The 19,657-nt window shown below is 47.6% G+C and overlaps 5 protein-coding genes across 5 annotated transcripts; 2 read left to right on the top strand and 3 right to left on the bottom strand.

The window, feature by feature from the left end:
- Positions 1-308: 308 nt before the first annotated feature.
- TRV_05919 (uncharacterized protein) lies at positions 309-11,903 on the top strand (the record flags this gene model as incomplete). The annotated part of the gene is made up of 3 exons (XM_003019977.1): positions 309-375; positions 460-617; positions 699-11,903. The coding sequence occupies 3 exons, from the start codon at positions 309-311 to the stop codon at positions 11,901-11,903; spliced, it is 11,430 nt and encodes a 3,809-aa protein (XP_003020023.1).
- Positions 11,904-12,288: 385 nt separating this feature from the next.
- On the bottom strand, positions 12,289-13,104 carry TRV_05918 (uncharacterized protein; the record flags this gene model as incomplete). Its single annotated transcript, XM_003019976.1, has 1 exon — positions 12,289-13,104. One exon carries the CDS (start codon positions 13,102-13,104, stop codon positions 12,289-12,291), a length of 816 nt encoding a protein of 271 aa, XP_003020022.1.
- Positions 13,105-13,575: 471 nt separating this feature from the next.
- On the top strand, positions 13,576-16,034 carry TRV_05917 (uncharacterized protein; the record flags this gene model as incomplete). The annotated part of the gene is made up of 3 exons (XM_003019975.1): positions 13,576-13,672; positions 13,803-15,797; positions 15,850-16,034. 3 exons carry the CDS (start codon positions 13,576-13,578, stop codon positions 16,032-16,034), a joined length of 2,277 nt encoding a protein of 758 aa, XP_003020021.1.
- A 432-nt stretch (positions 16,035-16,466) lies between these two features.
- On the bottom strand, positions 16,467-17,702 carry TRV_05916 (fungal specific transcription factor, putative; the record flags this gene model as incomplete). Its single annotated transcript, XM_003019974.1, has 2 exons — positions 16,467-17,541; positions 17,614-17,702. 2 exons carry the CDS (start codon positions 17,700-17,702, stop codon positions 16,467-16,469), a joined length of 1,164 nt encoding a protein of 387 aa, XP_003020020.1.
- A 225-nt stretch (positions 17,703-17,927) lies between these two features.
- Positions 17,928-19,020, bottom strand: TRV_05915 (C6 finger domain protein, putative; the record flags this gene model as incomplete). Its single annotated transcript, XM_003019973.1, has 2 exons — positions 17,928-18,213; positions 18,272-19,020. The coding sequence occupies 2 exons, from the start codon at positions 19,018-19,020 to the stop codon at positions 17,928-17,930; spliced, it is 1,035 nt and encodes a 344-aa protein (XP_003020019.1).
- Between the last annotated feature and the right edge of the window lie 637 nt (positions 19,021-19,657).

The following is a 19,657-nucleotide window of genomic DNA, read 5'->3' as shown; positions in this document are numbered from 1 at the left end:
CCTTGTCCCTCCACTCTACCGGCCGCCCGATCCTCGTTACATCTTATTTTCCGGGCATACTCACACCGACGACCTCTCTTACCCTCTAATTCCTCCTCCGTCTTTTTTTTCACGGCCGCGAAACCTCCTACGGCCCTCTTCACAGGCTTCCAAATTGCTTAAGACCCTCCTCAGGCCTGTCGAGCTGGAGGACCAGGGAACTGTCATCTTGTGGGCGTTGAAAGGATTTTAGCCGGCCTGAGGGCCTGGCACCCGGTTGATATCAAGGTCGATTGCCCCGGGAATGCCAATTCTGGCTGCGCGCAATCATGGAACGCGAATCGATTGAGCGAAACTTCGACGCCTACGTGACGAAACTAGGCGATCCAAACATTGGTTAGTGGCCTGTATACTGTAGGAGGGATCTTGCCATGTCGAGCTATCGTTTGCTAACAGAAGACACGCGTTTTCACATTGTAGAAACTAAATTAAAATGCGCAGCTGCGGTTGAGATCCGTGACTCCCTGGAGCATCTGTGCTCGGGCGCTACATACCCCATTTTCCTGGCGAAACTATGGCCGGCGTTCAAGAAAGTGCTAAAGGGGGAACCGGTGTTTATCAGTCTCTCATTTGAGCAGGTTAGTGAGGAGAATCTGTCCATGGGAGAGTGGTATACCCTTTCATAAAACTGGAACTGACCGGGCGTACTTTGAACTTAGAAACTACGGAACTGTATCCTAGAGATCCTCCATCGCCTACCTCTAGAGCTTCCGGAAGTTGAGCCATATGCTGGTGACATGGTTGACCTGCTCATAGAACTTGTGAGAAATGAGAACGAGGATAATGCCGTCATCTGTATGAAAACTATCATGGACCTCCAACGACGACAAATCAGGGCGACGCAATCACGAGTTCAAGCTTTTCTGGAGCTCATCCAAAACATGTTTGAAGGGATGCCGCAGGTTGTGCGAGATACTTTTGATACCCCTCAGGCCCAGACTTCCACTCCTGGAATGCCTTCGACACCCAACACGGCGGCTCAGAACTTCCAGTCCCCACGCCCTAGTTCTCCGGCTACTTCTGTATCTGACCTGGGACCTGAGCAGCAGCAAACAAACCAAATGTTAGCGAAGGGTATGCATTCGTTCAAGGTGCTTGCGGAGTGTCCTATCATCGTCGTCTCGATCTTCCAGATACACCGCCACCCTGTAACCACCAACGTGAAGGTGTTTGTTCCTCTTATAAAGGGGATATTACTTCTCCAAGCGCGGCCGCAAGAGAAGGCCCACAACGAAGCCAGAGCGCAGGGGAAGATTTTTACCGGGGTCAGCAAAGATATCAAGAACAGAGCCGCCTTTGGGGAATTCATCACCCTGCAGGTCAAGACGATGAGTTTCCTTGCCTACCTACTAAGAGTTTATGCAAGTCACCTCCAGGATTTCCTTCCTTCTTTGCCTGGAGTCGTCGTTCGTTTGCTGCAAGATTGTCCCAGGGAGAAGTCCAGTGCGAGGAAGGAGCTCTTAGTCGCAATCCGCCATATCATCAATTTCAACTACCGCAAGATATTCCTTGAAAAGCTTGACGACCTCTTAGACGAGCGGACATTGATCGGTGATGGTCTTACGGTGTATGAGGCGCTCAGGCCACTAGCTTACAGCATGTTAGCCGACCTGATACACCATGTGCGCGAATCCCTTACTCGGGACCAAATTCGTCGTACTCTCGAAGTCTACACTAGGAATCTTCATGATGATCTTCCTGGAACTAGCTTTCAGGCAATGAGCGCGAAGCTGCTCCTCAACATGGCCGAGAAAATAGCTAGCATGGAGAATAAGAAGGAGGCGCGGTACTTCCTTATCATGATTCTGGATGCTATTGGGGACAAGTTCGCCACCATGAACTATCAATACAACAATGCGGTTAAGGCATCGAAGCTCGTCAAGCAGAATGCAGATAATTTGTCAGAAGGATACCTTGCTGATAAGAACCATCCTCCGGACTGGGACGAGATTGATATATTCACTGCAGCACCGATAAAAGCCACCAATCCCAGAGATAGGAATGCTGACCCTGTCAATGATAATAAGTTCTTGTTTAAGACTCTTATTACTGGTTTGAAGGGTCTGTTCTATCAGCTAAAGAGCTGCAACCCAGAGGATCTAAAACTAGACCCATCGTACACACCTGTTAACTGGGCAGAAGTCTCGTTTGGATACAATGCTGAAGAAGTCCGTATTATCAAAAAACTCTTCCACGAAGGTGCGGGACTTTTCAGATATTATGGTGCGGATAGCAAGGAGCCTGAGATTCAATATGCAAGCCCTCTTGAGTTTCTCTCTAGCCAGTATATGCGACACATGAGCTCCGAGGAAAAGGAGCTTCTTGAAAGCTTTGGGACTATCTTTCACTGTGTTGATACTGCGGCATTCCATGAAGTTTTCAAGAGTGAGATTCCCTATTTGCACAGCCTTATGCTGGAGCACAGCGCCCTGCTTCATCTCCCGCAATTCTTTCTCGCGAGCGAAGCCACATCTCCTGCCGTTGCTGGGATGACTCTACAGTACTTGATGGAACACATCCATGAAGTTGGGTCTGCGGATGTCGCCAACTCCCGGATTCTCTTGAGAATGTTCAAGCTTTCGTTCATGGCTGTCACACTATTTTCGGCACAGAACGAACAGGTACTTCACCCGCACGTCACCAAGATTGTTGCCAAGTGCATTGAGTATTCTGTGACTGCAGAAGAGCGGATGAATTATTTCCTGCTTCTCAGATCCCTTTTCCGAAGTATTGGAGGTGGACGCTTTGAGTTACTCTACAAAGAATTACTGCCCTTGCTGGAGATGTTACTGGAAACTTTCAATAATCTTCTACTTGGCGCTAGGAAGACACAGGAACGTGATTTATATGTGGAATTGACGCTGACTGTCCCAGCACGACTTAGCCACTTGCTTCCTTATCTAAGCTATCTCATGAGGCCGTTAGTTGTTGCTCTCCGGGCAGGGTCAGATCTTGTCAGCCAAGGTCTTAGAACCCTTGAGCTCTGTGTTGACAACCTGACTGCCGATTACCTGGATCCAATTATGGCTCCGATAATGGACGAGCTTATGACTGCTCTCTGGGATCATCTCCGACCAAACCCTTACAGCCACTTCCATGCCCACACCACGATGAGAATTCTTGGGAAGCTTGGTGGGCGAAATCGAAAATTCCTTAATCACCCTCCTGAGCTCTCATTCCAACAATACTCCGATGATACACCGAGCATGGATATCAAACTTATTGGGTCTAATAAGGATAGGGCCTTTCCTCTCGATATCGGAATTGACCTTGCCCTAGGGAAGTTACTTGACTCTCCTGCAGCCAATGCATCCGAGACTGTGCAGAAGGCAGATTTATTCTACAAGAAGCAAGCGTACCGCATGCTGAGCTCTCAGCTCAAGCTCTATATTGGTTTCGAGCATCCACCCGATGACCTGGCAACACTCCTACGCCTTCAGGCCAATGATCTAGCAGATGGGAAGTTCTCTGGGACAGTGGATATCTTGGAGAAGTCTGATCGTCAATGCTCCTCCTCAAAGAGACTTGCACAAGAGACCACCCTCAAGAAGTTATTGAAGGCTTGCATAGTTGCATCTACAATCCCGCACTTGAAACAATCTGCAACCGCTTTTCTAGCTGATGTTTGCCGCCATTTTACCATTATTGAAATCGGAAGGTCTCTAGCACAATCACGGCATATACGTCGTCCTTTCAGCGTGTCGCTGGGCGAAGGCCCCTTGTATCTGGATACAAGGACTCTTGCTGATGCTGTGGTTGAATGTTTAGCCTCTGAAAATCCCGCGGTTCGTGACGCCGCTAAAGAGGTTATCTTCAACGTCCGAAGTGCTGCCGTTGTTATATTCGGCTCTGCAGAGAAGGCAGGAAAACTCCCATTCTTCCCCCATCTCGGTAGAACGCTTTGCCATGCTTGTCATGATGAGGAGTGGTTCACAAAGGCTGCTGGAAGCCTTGGTATACATCTTTTCGTTACTGAACTAGACTTGGGAAACGCTTGGTTGATCGACCGGCAAGTTGAATTCATTCGAGCCCTTATGTACGTGATTAAAGACACGCCATCTGATTTCCCGGGAGCTACTCGAACCCAAGCCCAAAAGACAATGGACTTGATTCTCCGGAAATGCAATGAGGGCGTTTCCAAAGAGGAGCTGAAAAACGAACGGGGCCGAGTGTTGGCCTTGTGCGGCGTATTGAGCTATGAACTATCCCATATGAACAAACATGTTCGTCAGGCTGCCCAGAGTGGAATAGCGACTCTTGCAACAACTTTGGGTGCGGAAGTTCATGAGCTAATTACTCCCGTCAAAGACCGACTTTTGATGCCAATATTCAACAAGCCACTCCGTGCTTTACCCTTCCCTACTCAGATTGGCTGTATCGAAGCGATAGCATACTGCCTCGGTCTTCGTCAGAACATCGTCACATTTAATGATCAGCTCAACCGTTTGCTAATGGAATCTCTGGCCCTTGCCGACGTGGACGATGATGCCTTAGCATCCAAACCAAATGAGTTCAAGACTGCTGAGCAGATCGTTAACCTTCGTGTCTCCTGTCTCCGTCTTCTGTCAATGGCCATGGGTTTCCCCGACTTTGCAAGCGGTCCACAGAGCCATAGCCGCGCTAGAATCATTGCTTGTTTTTTCAAGTCGTTGTATTCAAGATCCCCCGAGATTATTGAAGCTGCGAACTCTGGCCTTCGCGATGTTCTCACTCAGACCAACAAGTTGCCTAAGGACCTACTTCAGAACGGCCTTCGACCAATTTTAATGAACCTTCAGGACCCCAAACGTTTGAGTGTTGCTGGTTTGGATGGATTAGCTCGCCTTCTCACCCTACTGACGAACTATTTCAAAGTTGAAATAGGATCACGGCTCCTGGACCACATGAGAGTCATTGCTGATGAAAACATCTTGCAAAGAGCATCTTTCGGGCTTGTTGAACAGAATTCTCCCATGAAAATTGTTGCTGCTATCTTTAATATTTTCCACCTTCTTCCAGCAGCTGCGACCTCATTCATGGAGAACCTTGTTAACAAAGTCTTGTACTTGGAAGACCGGTTGAGACGGACATCTAGCAGCCCTTTCAGAAAGCCATTACTCAAATACCTCAATCGATATCCCCGAGAGAGCTGGATTTTCATGCAGGCCAAGTTCCAGGAAGAAAAACACGGGAGATTCTTCGGTCATCTCCTAGCAAGCCCCGAGAGTTCAGCATTGCGTTCAACCATTTTTGCGGATTCCGAAACATTAATAAAACTCGCCTTCTTACAAGAAGAGTCCCCCCGCAAAAATACCGCGGCAATTAATGGAATCTACTTTGTCCATTCGATTTGCTCTCATGAAGCTACTAAGGGATTTTTGAATGCCCAGCCTGACTTGAAGCGACACCTCTTGAACAGTGGCCGAGACTTGAATTCTAAGCTGCGTAATGACAGGCTCCCTCCAGACGAGCGGTTGAGAGTCGAACAAGCCCAAGATCAGCTGTTGGAAATATTCACAATTCATCTTTCGCAGTCCCTTGATGACCTTGATTTCCTGTTCGATGTTATCGACAAGATATCTGCTGGTGAATTGAAGACAACTCTTACGTTGCCAAAATTTTTCTACCAGTACATTATCACAAACTCATCCATTGCTTACCGGAGGTCCGTAATTTCTCGCTGCCTAGATCTCTACAACCAGCGTACCTCATCCCAGAAATTGAAAACTTACGCCTTCCATCATCTTGTTAATCCCATACTTGCCATGGATGTGAAGAATACCTGGGACAGTCCAACCCCTGGTACGGGAGTTCTTGATCGGAGTTTAACCGATCTTATCCACAACCGACTATGGAAACCACAGCTGGGTGATCTTAGCGAAGAATCTGGTCAGCCTGGGATAGACCATTCCCGCATGGAGCTTCTTCAACTTTCCGCATTGCTTATAAAATATCACCATGGCATTGTTCAAGAAAGTAGAAAAGACATCATAAAGTTTGCATGGAGCTACATTCGTCTCGAGGATACCATCAACAAGTACGGAGCATACGTACTAATCAGTTATTTCATTGCACATTATGAAACGCCCTCAAAGATTGTCGTCCAAATCTATGTCGCTTTGCTGAGAGCTCATCAGAATGAGGGAAAATCTCTAGTTACCCAGGCATTGGAAATCCTGGCGCCTTCTCTTCCAAAGAGAATTCTCTCCGGCCCCGACCCTCGTTTCCCAGTGTGGGCCAGATGTCCTCGTCGCATTCTAACGGAAGAGACAGCAAACTTACAGCAGGTCATGAGCATACTGCAATTCCTTGTCCGACAGCCCGATCTTTTCTACGAGTCCCGCGAATACTTCATCCCTCTCATAATCCCATCACTTGTCAAGATTGCAGGACCAACCAATGTCTCTTTTGATAGCAGAAAGCTCGTTTTACACTTGATCAACCTTATTTGGATCTGGGAAGAGAAGCGAGTGACTGGATGGCGAGACCCGACTTCACCAAACTCAGCGAAACGAAAATTGGCCGAGATGCAAGCGTCACCATCAATGAGTACTACACCACTCCCACAGAAAGAGCGTCCGGAATACACCATTCCCCTCGACTTGAGGACGCCCCTTATCAAGTACCTTGTTACCTTTGTCTGCAGCCTTGTTGATCGCTTCTCTGTACCTGCAGCGCGGTTCCGCGATCTACTGCCACCAAAGCCTCACCAAGCGCTGAATAACTATGGTGAAATTTGCAAGAAATCAGTGGTTTTGCTCCGACGATTCCTCTCTCCCGAGTACTGGCCTGATGTGGATATTGACCTTTACCAAAAAACTCTAGAGCCTGTTTTATGCAGCGAAAAGGCTGAGAAACCCGACGAAAAGCATATCACGGCCATGGTCAACTCCCTCCAGGTTTTACGTATTCTCTTGGCCGGAAAACCGAACAGCTGGATTCTTGACCGCATGTCTACCATCCAGCATCTTGTGGAAAAGGCTCTACGATCCGATAACCCCGAAATCCAGGATTGTTTACATGGTGGCGAAGAGGAGATGGACATTTCTCCAAAGTTACCACCACCCATCAAGAGAGTTTTGGATGCGCTGCCACAAGAAGAGCCAGTGGAAGAAGAGGGTGGTATGGATGTTGATAAGCCGTCTGCTGAATTTGTAACCTTCCTCTCAACGGTCGCCACTGAGTCAATTTCAAGTGGCAACTATATCGCTGGAATTAATATTCTCTGGACACTTTCGAAATGTCAACCTGCGGAGATGGACCAGCATATACCCCATGTCATGAAGATTTTTTCGCAAAAGCTTGCAAAGGACCACGTCGCTTCTTTCAACAATAACCCACCAGTAGCAAATCGGACTGCGGAACAACAGGCACAAGTGCCCGACCCCTATGAAGTAGAGATTGGCATCGATCTGATCTCGAAAACTATCGATTTGATCGCCGTTCGGATGTCAAATTTGGGTGATCAAAGAAGGCCTTTCTTGAGTGTGTTGGCGCAATTGGTTGAGAGGTCTCAGAATATTCCTCTTTGTACCAAGATCCTAGGGATGGTAGAGAACTGGATCTTCCAGCCCACGGAATCCTGGCCTACATTAAAAGAGAAAACAGCAGTTCTTCATAAGATGCTGCTTTTCGAATCAAGGACCGACTCAACAATGCTTGGGAAGTTTTTGGAGCTTGTCATTCGAGTCTATGAAGACCCCAAGATCACACGAACTGAGCTCACGGTCAGGCTAGAACATGCTTTCCTAATTGGTACAAGGGCTCAAGACGTTGATATGCGAACTCGTTTCATGTCAATATTTGACAAGAGTTTAACACGATCTGCCAACACTCGCCTGAGCTACGTTCTGACTTCACAGAACTGGGACACCCTTGCGGAGTCATTCTGGCTCACTCAAGCTTCGCAGCTGGTGATGGGATCAGTTGATATGTCTGCATCAGTCAAGCTACACCCAGACGACTTCACAATTCCTCCTACATCTTTCATATATGGGCATTCTGAGAAAGATCCAGCTAAGGAGAATGTTGTTGTCGATAACCACCTGGAAGTTCTAGTTGCAGAACAGAAGAAATTCTCTGCGGAACTTGGGGATGTTAAAGCCCGCGATATTCTTGAGCCACTTACTGAGCTTCAACACGCGGACCCTGAAGTTGCATACAAAGTCTGGGTTAGCTTATTCACGATCTGCTGGGCCTCTTTGACACGAGACGAGCGAATTGATCTGGAAAAAGGGATGGTATCACTTCTCACGCGTGAATATCACCATAGACAAATTGACGAACGGCCCAATGTTGTGCAGGCGCTTCTTGAGGGAGTTATCAGAGCTAGTCCTCGCTTCAAGATACCTCCCCACGTCATGAAGTTCCTCAGCCGCACGTTTGATGCATGGTATATGGCTGCTATCGCTCTTGAACGGTATGCGATTGATCCGGTCATTGACACGCCAGTGGTTCGAGAGAGCAACTTGGACGCTCTTGTTGAGATATATGCTGGATTGCAGGAAGATGACATGTTTTATGGTACCTGGAGAAGGCGCTGCAAATTCGTCGAAACTAATGCTGCTCTTTCTTACGAACAACAAGGGATGTGGGATAAATCACAACAATTATACGAGTCGGCTCAGGTAAAGGCACGCACCGGCTCTATTCCATTCGCTCAAGCCGAGTACTTCCTTTGGGAAGATCATTGGATGATTTGCGCACAAAAGCTCCAACAGTGGGATATCCTGACCGATTTTGCGAAACATGAGAATTTCAACGACCTGCTTCTGGAGGCCACTTGGAGAAACCTGGAGAATTGGCAGGGTGACACCAATCGTGAACAAATTGACTCTCTTCTAAAGTCGGTTTCGGATGCACCCACTCCACGCCGCACCTTTTTCCAGGCCTTCATGTCCTTATTAAAATTCCACACGAAACAAGAGACTTTGCAGGAGTTCAATAATGTTTGTGATGAATCTATTCAACTGTCGATTCGAAAATGGCACCAGCTTCCAAAGCGGATCACCAACGCCCACATTCCCATCTTACAGAATTTCCAACAACTTGTCGAGCTTCATGATGCCAGCGTTATCTGCACCAGCCTTTCGCAGACCAACGAGCGCAACATGGATACAAAATCTGCCGAACTGAAACTCCTTCTTACCACATGGCGAGATAGGCTACCTAATGTATGGGATGATATCAATGCCTGGCAGGACCTTGTCACTTGGCGACAACATATCTTCCAACTTATCAATTCCACATACCTTAGCCTTCTCCCTCCTCAGACCAACAATGTGGCAAGCAATTCGTACGCCTTCCGAGGCTACCACGAGACTGCCTGGATAATCAACAGATTTGCTCATGTTGCACGGAAACACCAGATGCCGGAAGTTTGCATCAATCAACTCAGCCGAATCTACACTTTACCCAATATTGAGATTCAAGAAGCCTTTTTGAAGCTGAGAGAGCAAGCAAAGTGTCATTATCAGAACCCGAAGGAGCTGAATAGTGGACTAGAGGTCATCAACAACACCAATCTCAACTACTTCAACGCACAGCAAAAGGCAGAATTCTACACCCTGAAGGGTATGTTTTTGGCGAAATTGGACCATAACATGGAGGCGAATGAGGCATTTGGGGTAGCCTTATTCTACGACTTACGTCTGGCTAAGGCTTGGGCCGAGTGGGGCCAGTACAGCGATCAACGATTCAAAGCTGATCACTCAGATATTGATCAGGCTTGCAATGCAATAAGCTGCTATCTTGAAGCCGCTGGCCTGTACAAAAACCACAAGTCTAGGAAACTCCTCAGTCGTATTCTCTGGTTGTTAAGCCAAGACAACGATGAAGGGAAAATTGCAAGTGCGTTCGAGAATTTCAAGGGGGATACTCCTGTTTGGTACTGGATTACCTTCATACCTCAGCTACTTGCAAGTCTTGCACACCGGGAGGCTAGGCTATGTAAGGCAGTTCTCGGGAAAATCGCCAAGTTGTATCCTCAGTCACTCTTCTTCTTGCTCAGGACCAGCCGCGAGGATTACCTAGGCCTCAAGAAGTCACAAGAGCAGAAACAAGAAAAGTTCAATCGTGCAAAAGCCTCGGGATCTCCAACAACAAAGAGCGGTTCCCCAGAGGCCAAGTCTTCTATGCTTCCAGATGCTGCGGCGGCCTCGAGCTCACCGAGGGCTGTAGCGTCTCCAAAGCCAACGCCCCCAGTGGCAAACGGACAAACTCCTAATGAAGGTGACGCAGCTCAAAAGGATAAACAACCTTGGGAATATGCCGATGAAACAATGGCAGGTCTTAAAACAGCTTTCCCTCTACTTGCCTTGACTATGGAGACTATGGTGGACCAGATACATAAGAATTTTAAATGCCCACCTGATGAAGATGCTTACAGACTTATCGTTGCTCTACTCAATGATGGCCTTGCATATGTGGGCCGTATGCCTACATCGTATGCACAAGACTGCAAACTTCCACATTCTACCGAAGCAAATATTACCCGTTTTGCAGAAACGATTCTTCCTGCACACATTCGAAAGTCGTTCGAGGCCGATTTTGTCACCAAGAAACCAACCATGTACGAGTACATCCATAAGCTGCGACGATGGAGGGACAAGTTTGAAGAGAAGCTGGACCGCCGGCCACAATATGCCCATTTGGAGTCGTTTTCGTCTCACCTTAGCGAATTCAAGTTCATGAAATTTGATGAAGTTGAAGTTCCTGGACAATATCTTGAACATAATGACAAGAACCAAAATTTTGTCCGCATTGATCGGTTCCTCCCCCACGTTGATCTAGTGCGTGGAATTGGGGTATGCCATCGTCGTTTGAGGATTCGTGGCCATGATGGCAGCCTACACACGTTTGCTGTCCAACATCCTGCAGCCCGCCACTGTCGTCGTGAGGAGAGAATGCTTCAGCTATTCCGAATCTTCAACTGTGTGTTAAGGAAGCGTAAGGAAAGCCGTCGACGCAACATTTACTTCCACCTTCCACTCATGGTTCCTTTTGCACCGCATATCCGCTTGGTTAAGGATGACCCATCCTATATCTCTTTGCAGGGTATATACGAAGACCACTGCCGCCAGACTGGAATGGCCAAAGATGAGCCGGTTCTGTTCACAATGGAGAAAATGCGAGCTCTGGCAGAAGCAAAAGCGAATGTAAGTGTACAAAATGTGGACAACCCAAATCCAACTTCAGCTAACTCTTTTCAGCGGGCCCCCGAGCAGGCTGGAATCCTTCGTACCGAGATTTTCGACGCTATCCAAAAGAAATGGGTCCCCAACACCATTCTTTTGCAGTATGTCCAGCAGACGTATCCAAACTTTGCCGACTTCTGGCTCTTCCGACGACAATTCTCATACCAGTATGCTGCGATAGCCTTCATGACTTACGTGATGCATATGGGCAACCGATACCCAAGCAAGATACATATCTCTCGGAGGACAGGCGATATTTGGAGCTCTGAGTTGATCCCAGCAATGAACTCTGCCAGGGCTATATTTTACAACCCAGAACAGGTTCCCTTCCGGTTAACTCCCAACATCCAAACGTTGATGGGACCGTTGACAACGGAAGGCATCTTCGCTTGTGCTATCATGGCTATCGCTCGCTGCCTCACTGAACCAAGGCTCGAATTGGAACAGCAGCTCAGCATATTTGTACGGGATGAGCTTGTGATGTGGGCAAGCGCGCAGCAGCGTGTTCTACAGCAGCTTAAGGATATGGTGCAGAGCAATATCGACTATATCGTGAACCGAGCAGCCAGCTTGACAAGTTCTCCAGACGGAAATCTTCCTGCAAACCAGTCGGTTATTGACCTCATTTCTCGGTCCGTCAATCCTCACAACCTTGCCCAGTGTGATGCTTTATGGATGGCATACGTGTAACCTTGTCTGACCGCTTCCATCCTCTTAAACCTTTTTCTCTTCGCCTATTGTATTATTGGTGATATGTGATTTCTGTTGTTATTCTCTTATTTATCTACATCTCTTGCATCTTGTGGGCTGTCTGATATGGCCTCGCTCATCGGCACTGCAAAGAAAGAAGGGTTAAGCATGGCGTTCTTCTGGAAGGAAAGGAGGCTATTCATGTTCTTACGTTTTGTTTTGAGTTTTGATACTGTGATGCTCTTGTATGATTTATTCCAACTGGCATTAGGCCAATTTTCTTCGTCGCAATAAAAAAAATATGTAGTTAATCAAGTTAATCAAGCTAATGAACGCTTCGCCAGAGTACCTTCATCACTAACGCCGAAGATCATGCATTTAAATATTAAACAAGGGGATCTTTCTTCTTTATACCCAATCCTGCAGAAAATGGCTTTTTTGCCTTCTTTACCCGCTTAAACGAGGGAGGAGGCATTTCAGTTGGAGTTGCGGTATCTTGATCAGCATCATCAACAAGCCGTTTAACTCGATTGCCGTCATCAGTCATAAATGCCCTTTTAGCTGCCTCTTCAATCTCCTTGTCCTCCCTAGCTTTCGCCTCTTCAGCTTCTGCCTTCGCCCTCTGCAAAGCCAACTCTTCTCCTCCTCCACGCTCCCCCCTCTCTATCCTTGCGTTTCTCGATCGTATTTCATCCAGAGCATCAGCTACCGCCATTTCCCGCTTAGAATCCTGCATCTTCTCCTCTAGCTCTAGCATTTTATCTCTCTCTTCTCGCTCGAGCTCCTCATTTTCTTCCCGTTCGAGACGATCTAGCGTTTCATCATGTGTTTCGCTCACTTCCTCGCTTTTCGCCTGACGCCACGGTTCAAAATTTCTTTTAGCTCCTCGTTCACAGACATAGTCCATGTTTTTAGGGTCCGTCTTAAATGTGATCTCGCTCGAGCATCGGGTACATCTGATATAGAACCGGTATATTGTAATGTTGAGGTACTTCTCATCAGTAGTTTCCTTCCGCGCATTAAACTTGCGGCCCTTGTATATATATTCACCACAATTAGTGCACTTTAAACTGAACGGCGCCATAAGGCGGACAGTCAGGAGCTTAGATCCTGACGCCCGTAGATGCTTGGGAGTTCGCGTGATGAGCGACGGATCAAAATCCGGTGGGTAGTACTTGGTAAGGACCTTTCGTTCAGACATTTTGGCGGCTGTAGATGTACAATATGAGTAGGTATTCGATGTGTATAGCTTTCTTGAGCGTCTGTTCTGGCGTTAATGAAATTCTGAGCTCGCGACTTTGATATCTTCGACGTTGAATCTGAAAAAGAATTATGGATAAGCCCAAGATTTCGATAATTCACGTGATTTTCTTTATCGGAAGCTTCTTATTGGACAGCTACTTTGAGAGGCTGAATTACATAAGCATCCAATGTTTTTTGCCCGTCGCGAATGTCAACAACAACACATTGGAAGCAAAGAGACATCAGAGGACGGCGAGGGATAGAAGGAATTGTTGTAGCGTCTTCGAAGCGAATGCGTGCATATAAGCGGGTGATTATTTTCTTGTGTTGAAAAGTGACCTCCCGAATACGCTTTCTTCTATTCCTGAAAAACGAACACTTAGCACCAGTGCAATGTCAACGAGCTCTCACCGGTGAACCGCAAACAACCATGGAGGAGTTTCTACGCAACTGGAGGCAAGACGCCTTGAATAAAGGGCAATACGATTCAGCGGTATATATTGGTGATAAAGTGCTTGCTTTAACCAGTACGCACAATAATTCTAAATACAGCTACCTGAGAGCCGCCGGGGCTAACTTCGAATAAAGACAGTGATAACGACGCATATTGGCTTGCTCAAGTGCACTTTTCAAATAACAACTACACTCGAGCCTTAGCGCTTCTATCCACGAAAGATCTCATCACTCGGAACTCATCATGTCGATACCTTGCTGCCCATTGCTATATCAAACAGAACAAATTCGATCTTGCGCTATCCATACTTGGGGAACACAACCCAACCCATCTGATTCAGAGTGCCAGCCGACGAAAAAAGCCGCACTTGAATGGCGGCTCCCATGTCACCCTTAGGAACGGACGCTCTATACCATCTCGCACGGATAAGAGCGATGCGGATGCGTACCAGGATGCCAACCATATTAAATATGAGGCCGCCATGTGTTATCTACGAGGGTGCTGCTTTGCAAATCAAAATGCTTTTGACCGCGCGAGAGACTGCTATAAGGATGCTGTACGGATTGATGTACAGTGCTTCGAGGCATTTGATCGGCTTATGAGAAACTCCCTTATGTCCCCAGCCGAAGAACTTGAGTTTTTAGAATCACTGGACTTCGACTCAATAACTCCGTCCTCAGATGTCTCCCTTTCTCAGGAAGCATCAGAATTCACGAAGTTGCTGTATACAACTAGGCTATCAAAATACTCGTCCTGTTCTGCATTGTCCCATGCCATAGAGACTCTCTCCACTCACTATAACCTCGCAGATAACTCAGACCTCCTCCTCTCTCGCGCAGAAACGCTCTACACTCAGTGTCGGTTTCCGGAAGCGCTTTCTTTAACCTCATCGATTCTCTCCGCTTCGGATTCAATGTCTGCATTAGTATCTCAGGGAAGTCAAAGTCAAAATCTTGGGCATTCCCCATCAGTCTACCCCCTCCATCTTGCCTGTCTTTACGAAACGGGCGCTACGAATGCTCTGTTTCTCCTCGCACATACTTTATCAGATAATGTTCCAGAGGAGCCTTATACCTACCTTGCCATTGGTGTTTACTATCTCTCAGTCTCGAAGATTGCTGAGGCCAGGCGATTCTTCTCCAAGTCTTCCCTCCTCGACCCTCACTCGGCGCCAGCTTGGATTGGATTTGCGCATACATTTGCTGCAGAGGGTGAGCATGACCAAGCTATTGCAGCCTATAGTACTGCTGCTAGACTATTCCAAGGGAGCCACTTACCCCAGCTCTTCCTAGGAATGCAGCATCTGGCATTGAATAATATGGCTCTAGCACATGAGTATCTGTCTGCTGCATATTCCATGTCTTCAGGATCCCCCTCAACTAGCAACACTCTCTCCTTAAGCGTCAATTCCGCTGGAGAACCCCCCATTCCCGGACCCTCTGGTGGAGACCCTCTAGTGCTTAATGAGCTTGGAGTCGTCTTATATCATGAAGCTAACCTGGAAGACGCTGTTCACCTCTTCCGGCAAGCTTTAGCATTATCTGTTTCCCTAGAATGTGACCCCAGTGCTTGGTTGGCAACCCGGGCAAATTTGGGTCATGCGCTTCGTCGACTAGGAAAATTGGAAGAAGCTTTGTCCGAGTTTGACGAATGCCTTCGTATAGGTGCTGGTGGTTCAACGACAATTTATACCGGTTATACAGGCAGGGCAGGGGCAGGTGCAGTCAGGTCTGCTGGTGCGTCCGCTGTGGGAGGTTACGAAGACAGAGGTCTAATAGGATCCTTCCACACAGCCCGTGGTATAATACTATTAGAAATGGATCGGACGACTGACGCTGTTACAGCATTGCATGAAGCTGTACGAGTACTAGGCACTACTGGTGGGGATGCAGCAGCTGGTGCTGGAGTTGCAGGTACTTTACTTTCAAAAGCTCTCGAAGTTTGGGCTGTCGAGGAAGAGACCAGAGTAGTGTCGTTCCAAGACACAAGTAAGGCACGCAAAGGAAAATATTCTTCTGCCAATTCCAATAATGAGAAATCAAGGCATAGGTCTACAGCCAAAGGAACCAAGAAATCGACGACTGTAGATGAATGGACAGATGATGTTCCTGACCGACCATCATCTAGCGGACCGGATGCCCAAAATATCGGCATGGAACTTGATGGAGACGCCAATGATTTACTTGAGCACGCCCTAGGTAAGGCGGGATACCGGATACCTCGTGTTATGCCCAGAAACCCTGAGTCTAGCACTGCTCACGAAGCGCGGCCTCGTTCTGACATACCAGAACCAAGTCGGCTCCGGTCGACAAGGACAACTCGAAGGCGAAGTCCTCAACGAGGCCCTGGTGGATGATATATTATGCCAGCCACTTCCTGACCATAGACTGATGCCGTTGGAGCATTACCAAAAAAGCATTTTTATGAATTGCTAAACTTATGAATATGAACTTACTGATGATTCATGGCGGTATATCCTGTCTCGCTACTTCAATATCGATCCCTGTCTACCATTAACAGCCCAGTTAACCTATCTGTTTCCTGATCACCACTAATTATGGGGCATTATTATAAGAACTTATAGAGAGGATGCAACAATATATTGGTCTGCATACCATATTCAGGCTCCAAATCCCGCTAATATAGAAAACCCTCCAAATACATGCGTTAGAGACAAGCCTGTGACTTCGTGGCCGGGCAGAGAAGATAAAAACAAGTATCAACGCCAAAGAACTCCAGGTTCCGTTGCGGGATAAATGAAAAACAGGATATGTATATCCGTCGCTCATGAATATAATGACGAGTGCAGTATGTTGCAAGTTGATATTGCACCGAGATAACCATAATAAAGAAGCTAACCTGAAAGATCACGGCCATAAGGGTGGATCTATGTACTCTGCTGCGCGGTCAACTAGGGTTGGGAAACTCCAATCTCCACTGGCAGAGCTCTCTGGGGTAGGAGGTGGAATTGAGCCAGATCTCGTAGAGGCAGCAACCGAGGCCCCTACACCTCCCGTGACGGGTTGAGTGTATATTGGAGCAGGATTGAAGCCGCTAACAGACCCAGTAATGACGCCATGCTGCCTGAGGTGTATCAACAATGCTGCATTTAACTTTTGAAGGGCACGTAGGGACTTGATTAGTGGCTTGGCCCATTGTGTTTCTGTGTCTGTGGGTATATCCGTAGCTTGTTTATTTGGCGCCATCGCGGCAGCGGGATCATAAGCACTCTCTAGAGATCCCATGTTTGATGAACTTGCGGCAAAAGTAGGGGAACTCTCAGCTCCCGCTTTCGGACTCATTGGTGAGATGTCGTCTTCTTTTGCACGTTCTGTAAGGACACCCTCTAATCGCCGGAGTAAAGTCCAGATATTTGGGTCGGTCTTGGATTCACCAACAACGGCCAGTAAAAAGGCGCTACTAATGGCCCGCTGAAGGCCGATCCATGATCGGGCAGCTTGGCGGTTCACTGAGTACATCTCAACGTACGCTTCTACCGTCCGCGATAGAGCAGCAATGCAATCTTTTCGTAGTGCAATAGTTGTAGCATCGTTGAGATCAGCATTTGGCCTTAGCGAGGGACGACAGATCTCTGATGTAAGGTACGAGGAGTGCAACTTTAGGCCCAGTCTCTCAATATTCTGGTTAGACGAGACGCAGCATAAAGGATCACGAAGATAGGGCGCTGTATCGGCCAATATTCGTTTGAGCTCCGTCCTGCATGTCTGTATGGTGGAAAACGGAACCTGCGAGCCTGTTGAAAGCATGCGACTTTTAACTATGTTTAAGGTTAAGGCTATAAGTTGGCAGATGGTTTCAAAGAAAGATCTCTTTCCAGGCTGCGAGTCTGGATGGTAGGGAATATCTGGGTGGCTAAATGCCATTGCAGATGGTCTGTCGTATGATAGCGAGAAGTGACTATCTTGCCACGCGGTTGCCCACCTATAAAGGTCCAATTAGCAAACCATCTTATATATGTACCAGCACTAAGCTCGAAGACCATATTCAACTTACCATACAACCCGTCTGGCATACTGCTGAGCGGGTGAGAATTTATGCGACTCAACTTGGAGGCCGAGAACCATGCCCATTCGATGGCTCATTCCTTAAGAAAGGTTAGTAAAAGTCTTACAGATTAATGCAACTGAACGAGAACACACATACCCAAAAGTATATATGACACCCCAGGGTTCATATTATATGAAAGGACATTCCCAATAATTAAGAGAGTCTGTATCGCATCCAAAGTTGGTCGTGATACGAAGTTTGTTGCTCGTAAAAATTGATAAGCACAGCAAACTAGGAGGGAATTTAGCAACTCAGCTTATCTAGCCGGAAAACACAACACCATACATACCATATACCTGAGAAGTCAATTCACGTTCCTTTCCTGGCATATCAGACGATTGGCAGCCTGCGGCTAGCACAGCGAATAGCAAGCCCACAAACGCTGTGGGCATACCAAAAGGCTTACTCAGCTCATCACCGTCATGTTCGCTAATCCCAAAAGCAGCCCTGTTCCGAAGACATAGCTCTAAGTTCTCCTCAAACCGATCAAGATCAGAAAGTACAGGGTAGATCAATGCCGCGATATCACGGTAGTACTTGAACAGTCTAGGTTACCTTTGTTAAACTTGGGTTTTCCCACGTATTAAACACGATCATTGCTTACCTGCGGCACTGTTTATCATCTGGAATAGCAGCACAAACAGACCTGATGTCGTATGTGGTTGAATCGGAGGACCAGAGGTCAATAAATGGATATGTAGCAGTCTCATTATCGAGACCTAACTTTGGAAGAATGCCTCCCTCCAATAATGCTTGAGTGGCTTCCTTGGGTGACCCTCCAAGCAGATAAGCAAGAACTGATCTAGATCCCAGATGAACAGTGCCCCCACCGTACACATTTTTTGCATGAATTCCTTCACGATCTGATAAGGGCTCGTCACGAGGGAGGCGGGCCTGTTCGCTAAGAGGCTCCGGTGACACCAATGCAGTACTGTCAACCTTTTCCATTTCCATTCGGAGCGAGGACATGGCGCGCTCCATCTCTTTCAGCTTTGAACAAACGCTCTCCCACTCAGCCCGTGATATCGATACTCTCTCCTGCTCAGCCGCCATACCATGCATTTCAACGTCTCCAACCGAGACATTTCCAGAGCCCTCAAGATTTTTCGACATGTCCTCGGAGTCGTGGGGAGGAGGGGTATTCACATGGCGCTTTTTGGAGGGGCGTTCATAGGAGCATAGATCTGCATGGTCTCGTTTTACACACCCGTCGCAAGGCAAGTTGCGATCGCATTTGACCTTTCGGGTATGGCACGGGTAGCATGCCTTCGGTTCGCGCACTTTTCTCTTCGTACGGATTATGGCGTCAATCTCGGACTGGGGGAGGTGGGAGACGGGCGTTGTTGAAGACATGGTTAAAGGAGCGTTCCTTCGGGGCGTCTGGGAGGGCTGAAAGTGGGTTCAATGCAACGGTTCTGGGCACGGAGCTCAGGGATTTAGCGACTAGAGCTGCTAGTACTACCGATTGGGCACAAACGCCATGGCGACGGGTGTTCGGGAACAATGATTATCTCTCCGCTGTCGCAGCTGGTCTGCAGCAAGAAACGTCGAGCCGTCAATTCCTCTCGCCGTCGATAAGTTGGATCCATAGATATGGCTTAGTCAGCAGCCTCACCCCGTCGGATAAAACGGACCGACGTAATTGCTTAGGTAAGCATACATCCATGTTTGATCTGCATGCAAAGAAAACGAACGAACGAACGCAGCAGCAATAAAACAACTGACGACGAAGACGATAACGACGGCAACGACGGCAATGACGGCAACATACATACAATATACAAGGACGATAAGGAGAAGGATGGACGAGGCGGCAGAGTATAGAATGCAGATGTTCGATGCAGCCGTATGATGTTGAATGGGCAGGTTGGATGACCACATGCCCAGTTATCATCCCTGGCCGCCGTGACAAGGCTTACCTGACGTCGGAAATTGGGCAACTCGGACGACAAAGGGCAGTTCCTGCAAGGAGAACTTTTCCAGAAGGTCC

The sequence above is a fragment of the Trichophyton verrucosum genome (genome assembly GCF_000151505.1).
Source record: "Trichophyton verrucosum HKI 0517 chromosome Unknown TV-F-a-03g01.M13f1, whole genome shotgun sequence".
In the NCBI taxonomy this organism is placed as follows: Eukaryota; Fungi; Ascomycota; class Eurotiomycetes; order Onygenales; family Arthrodermataceae; genus Trichophyton; species Trichophyton verrucosum.
This window is presented reverse-complemented; position numbering and strand designations above follow the sequence as displayed.